The sequence below is a fragment of the Macaca fascicularis genome, chromosome 20 (assembly GCF_037993035.2).
Source record: "Macaca fascicularis isolate 582-1 chromosome 20, T2T-MFA8v1.1".
NCBI lineage: Eukaryota > Metazoa > Chordata > Mammalia > Primates > Cercopithecidae > Macaca > Macaca fascicularis.
This window is the reverse complement of record NC_088394.1, coordinates 29,390,152-29,395,723: the sequence shown is the minus strand read 5'-3', so window position 1 is coordinate 29,395,723 and position 5,572 is coordinate 29,390,152. Positions and strand designations below refer to the sequence as shown.

General features: G+C 53.3%; 1 protein-coding gene across 1 annotated transcript; it reads left to right on the top strand.

Moving 5' to 3' along the window:
* Positions 1–3,520: 3,520 nt before the first annotated feature.
* On the top strand, positions 3,521–4,787 carry PYCARD (PYD and CARD domain containing). The gene is made up of 3 exons (XM_015442582.3): positions 3,521–3,864; positions 4,071–4,127; positions 4,431–4,787. Exons 1-3 carry the CDS (start codon positions 3,591–3,593, stop codon positions 4,685–4,687), a joined length of 588 nt encoding a protein of 195 aa, XP_015298068.3. The 5' UTR covers positions 3,521–3,590; the 3' UTR covers positions 4,688–4,787.
* The last annotated feature ends 785 nt before the right edge of the window (positions 4,788–5,572 follow it).

Below are 5,572 nucleotides of genomic sequence, written 5' to 3'. Positions count from 1 at the left end.
TCAGCCTGGGCAACATAGAAAGACCTCATCTCTACAAAAAAATTTAAAAATTAGCTGAGCGTGGTGGCATGCGCCTGTAGTTCCAGCTACACAGGAAGCTGAGGTGGGAGGATCGCTTGAACCCAGGAGTTCGAGGCTACAGTGAGCTATGATTGCACACTGCACTCCAGCCTGGGCAACAGAGTGAGATCTCATCTCTGAAAAAGAAAAGCAGAAAAGAAAAAAGTGATGCCTGATGAATGTCAGAAGACAGGTGGGAACTCACCAAGTAGACCAGAAGGAAAAAGAGGCCAAGCAGAGAGCAGCCCCCACAGGGGGAGAGGTTCACAGATCACAGGGTGGAAGGGGCAGCTGAAGAGGTTAGCGAGGACCTTGAAGGCCAAGCCAAGGTCTTGGGACTTGACTCTGAGGGCACTGGGGAGTCATGGGGGGGTTTCTGAGCCAGGCAGGAGCAGGAGCATATGTGTGGGTTAGGAAGATGTATCCTTCTGGCCACAGTGCACAAAAGAAGATGGAGATTCTGGAAGAATAAAGGCCAGTGAGAAGGCATGATAAACATCCATGAGCCAAGGGACACTGGCTGTTGGACCACAAGTGCCACCCATGGTGAGGATGTTGGCACACAGCTTACCCCAGCCTACACGGTACAAGGATGGGGAGCAAGGTCGAACATGGTGGCTCACACCTGTAATCCTAGCATGTTGGGAAGCCAAGGCAGGGGGATTGCTGAGCCCAGGAGTTCGAGACCAGCCTGAACAACATAGGGAGACCCATTCTCTATAAAAATTTAAAAAACTAGCTAGACATGGTGGCACACCTGTAGTCCCAGGTACTCGGGAGGCCGAGATGAGAGAATTGCTTGAGCCCAGGAGTTCGAGGTTGCAGTGAGCCACAATCCCTCCAGTGTACTCCAGCCTGGGCAACAGAGTGAGGCCCTGTCTTCAAAAGAAAAAACAACAACAACAAAAAGGCTTTCAGCAGGGTAGCAGAGCACTGCTCCCCATCCTGGTTTTTTGTTTTTGTTTTTTTGTTGTTGTTTGTTTTGAGATGGAGTTTCGCTCTTGTTGCCTGGGCTGGAGTGCAATGGTGTGATCTTGGCTCACTGCAACCTCCACCTCCTGGGTTCAGGCGATTCTCTTGCCTCAGCCTCCCCAGTAGCTGGGATTACAGGCACCTGCCACCACGCCCGGCTAATTTTTGTATTTTTAGTAGAGATGGGGTTTCACCCTGTTGGCCAGGCTGGTCTCGAACTCCTGACCTCCACCCACCTCGCCCTCCCAAAATGCTGGGATTACAGGTATAAGTCACTGTGCCCGGCCCATCCTGGTTTTTTGTTTGTCTTGTTTCTTTTTGAGACAAGGTCTCTGTTGCCGAGTGGCACAATCATAGCTCACTGCACCCTCAACCTCCTGGGCTCAAGTGACTCTCCAGCCTCAGCCTCCCAAACCACTGAGATTACAGGCATGATGAGTCACTGCACCCAGCCATGCTGGAAGCTTTTGAATACAACATGCTGCAAGTATCACAGCCTCATTCATTCCTTCACTCAGCAAATCTTTACTCAGTACCTACTGTGTTCTAGATACATTTTTTTTTTTTTTTAGATGGGATCTAGCTCTGTCACCCAGGCTGGAGTGCAGTGGTGCAATCTCGGCTCACTGTAGCCTCTGCCTCCCGGGTTCAAGAGATTCTCATGCCCCAGCCTCCCTATTAGCTGTGATTACAGGCGCCCTCCACCACACCCAGCTATTTCCAGGTACATTCTTGACGCTAGGGATTCAGCAAAGAACAAGACAGTTAAGGTCTCTGATGCTCACAGGGCTCACATTTTAGAGAGGGATTAATGTCCAATAAGTAAATAAATGTATAATATGTCAGGGTCGTATGACTATAAGGAACAGTGATTGTTACAACCCAGATGAGAAGGAAAAATAAAGGATTCCAAATACCCCACCCTGGGAAGTAGAGTCAGGATTCAAACAAAGAACTGTAGGGCTTCAAGTTCATGGTCTTTAGTCTTCTGGAGGCTGCCTCTCTTTGAAGAGCTTGTGCATAAGGCATAACTTGCAGTTACTGGTATCCTCCCTTGAGCCACAAGGTCCATTCATTCATTATTCATTCTGGAGCCATTTATTGAGCACCTACTATTTGTCAAGCCCTGTTCTGGATGCTGAGGACATAACAATGATCTGGACAGGCATGATTTACAGACTGGCAGGGAGAAGTGGTTTTAAACAAGTGCACAGGATTCGTTACACTTGCCATGAGAGCTACAGATACGTAGCACATGTTATGAACTAGCCTGGGAAAAGCTCTAAGCCTGGTCTCCCAGAAGAAGTGACATTTAACTTGAGGCCTAAAGTTTCTCAGGCAAAGAGGGAAGTGATTTCAAGGCTGAGGGAACAGCACGTGCAAAGGCTTGGAGAGGTAAAAGGAGGCTGGCACGCTTGAGAAACTGAGAGACCAGCATGGCCACAGCTCGGAGATGGAGGGAAAGCAGGGCGTGGCATAAGACAAGGCCAGGGAGGCTCACAGAGGTCAGACCAGCAGACCTCCCCAGCCATGTTAGGAACAAATTGAGGGCGAGCCACGGTGCCTGGTGCCCATAATCTCAGTATTTTGGGAGGTGAAGCAGGAGGATCGCTTGAGCCCAGGAGTTCAAAGCTGCAGGGAGCAATGGTCGCGCCACTGCATTCCAGCCTGGGCAACACAGTGAGACCCTGTCTCTAAAAGAAAAGAGAAAAAAAAAGGAAGAATTTTTGGCACAGCACAGGTTCCAATGCTATCCCAAGCCCCTGGGCCCAGAGTGGCTGACTCCCTACCCAGGATGCTCCCTCCAGTTGAGAATGTTCTCAACCAATAGCTGTTGTCATCACTTCCCAAGAAATTCAGCTCTTGGGATCAAATTCTGGCTCCCCTAGGAAGCATCTGGCAGGGTTTCAGGAGCCATCGGGTCTGCCATGTTATGCTGGAATATTTATAAGCACCTGAGGGTTATCATCCCCATGTGGTAGAAAATGAAACTGAAGCTCAAGAGAGCTTTGCACTCCCTACCCTTTTTTACACCTCATTTTTCTCCAGCATGTGGAATTGAGGGAGCTTCATGCATCTAGCTGTCATGATTCCAAGATTCTATGACATGTGGGAGAGAATCCTAAGGTTCGGGGAGCCGCAGAGGTTTCGGGGGTTCTAGAAATACGAGATCCTAAGCCTAGGTGCTCCAATAAACCCAGTGAGAGCAAGCCCAGGTTTCTGGTCTGTACCCGCTGGTGCAAGCCCAGAGACAAGCAGGCGCCACCAATGAGCCCCTCTGCGGGTCTCCTCCCAGGTCCCACCTCACAGGCCAGCTGGAGGGCGCGATCCTGGCGTCCCCCGACGGCCTGGGGCCCCAATCCAGAGGCCTGGGTGGGCAGGGACCAAGGGCGTAGTCAGGGAGTGCCTTTTGCTGGAGGGCAACGGACCGGGGCGGGGAGTCGGGAGACCAGAGTGGGAGGAAGGCGGGGAGTCCAGGTTCCGCCCCGGAGCTGACTTCCTCCTGGTCGCCTGCAGCAGCCGGGTGAGCGGCGGCAGCGGCCGGGGATCCCGGAGCCATGGGGCGCGCGCGCGATGCCATCCTGGATGCGCTGGAGAACCTGACAGCCGAGGAGCTCAAGAAGTTCAAGCTGAAGCTGCTGTCGGTGCCGCTGCGCGAGGGCTACGGGCGCATCCCAAGGGGCGCGCTGCTGTCCATGGACGCCTTGGACCTCACCGACAAGCTGGTCAGCTTCTACCTGGAGGCCTACGGCGCCGAGCTCACCGCTAACGTGCTGCGCGACATGGGTCTGCATGAGACGGCCGGACAGCTGCAGGCGGCCACGCACCAGGGTAAGCCGCCCCCGTTCCCCTCCACCCGGTCTTCCCCTCCACCCACACCAGCACTTACCCCTCGGGCTCTTCCGCTTTCTGTTCCTTCTACCCCTAAACAAAGCTACTCTACCGGAAAGGAGGCTCCCCGTGCTCGGCCTCCCAAATGAGAGGACCCCGCCACACGGCGGGAAGGGAAGGGGACCACTTGGCTCATATCCTTTCAGGCTCTGGAGCTGCACCAGCTGGGATCCAGGCCCCTCCCCGGTCAGCAGCCAAGCCAGGTGAGGCCTCCACACCCAGCCCAGCCCCACTACACTCCCGCACAGCCTGCATCTGTGCTCCCGCAACCAGGGCAGGGCAGGGCAGGGCACAGCTTGGCAACCCTGCGCACCCCACCCACCAGCCCACACCCTGCCGGGGAAGGGAGACAATATTACCCACATCCCACTGCATGTGGGGTCCTCTTGGGCCGCCCCGTAAAGCCCCCGCTCCTAGGCTTGCAGAGGAATTCCTGAAGAACTCAAGTTCAGCAGGGACAGGCCCCACACCCTGGCTGCTGGCTCATGTTCTCCTCCCACCCCCAGGCCTGCACTTTGTAGACCAGCACCGGGCTGCGCTTATCGCGAGGGTCACAGACGTTGAGGGGCTGCTGGATGCCTTGTACGGGACGGTCCTGAAGGATCAGCAGTACCAGGAAGTGCAGGCCGAGTCCACCAACCCAAGCAAGATGCGGAAGCTCTTCAGCTTCATGCCAGCCTGGAACTGGACCTGCAAGGACTTGTTCCTCCAGGCCCTAAGGGAGACCCAGTCCTACCTGGTGGAGGACCTGGAGCGGAGCTGAGGCTCTTTCCCAGCAACACTCCAGTCAGCCCCTGGCAATCCCAACAAACTCATCCTGCATCTGATGTTTTTGTACACAATACATGAAAAGCCAGCTTGAACTTGTGTGTTTTCCTGCTTCTAGCCTGCTGGCATGTGCAGAGCTCAGCTATGCTTCAGAGGCCGCCCAGCCTCCAGCTCCATGTCCCTTATGCCTCCTGCACCCCAAATGCTTCCTCCATCCTTCCTGGTACGGCCATGGACTATCCCTCCTCATTCACCAGGTGGTGCTCCTTGAGTGCTCCCCTAAAGGGTCTAACCTTGCCATTATAGACAACAGCCTGTGGCCCAGTTCCAAAGGTTAAAAGAGGCATGTACGAAAGGGCACGAACTGTGGTGGGCAGCTCTGTCCGAGGCATTTAGAAACACACTAGTCTTCATAGCTCCCCTACATTCCACATTCTCCACAGGAGAAAAATGCAAAATTAGAGACATTTTCAGGGGCAGACACATTAGAGCATTATCTAAACATAGGACAGAAGAGCACAAGTCACCAAATTACTCGAGGGCTCCTTCTGGCCCTGGCTCTAACAGGCTTAAATGCCCCCTCTGCCCCACCCCATTCCATGGGGGTAAGGCTCATAGGTTACACTTTGCTCAAAAAACATGCCAACCACCAAAGCAAATTTTCAGGAAATGAGTTGTGGTAGCTGCCTCTTTTCTTGATGCAATTTTTTTGGAGGGTTATTATTTATTCATTCATTTGAAAGGAACATTTAAAAAAATTTTTTTTGAGATGGAATCTCGCTGTGTTACCCAGATTGGAGTACAGTGGTGCGACCTCAGCTCACTGTAACCTCCACCTCTCAGGTTCAAGCTATTCTCATGCCTCAGCCAGTCAAGTAAC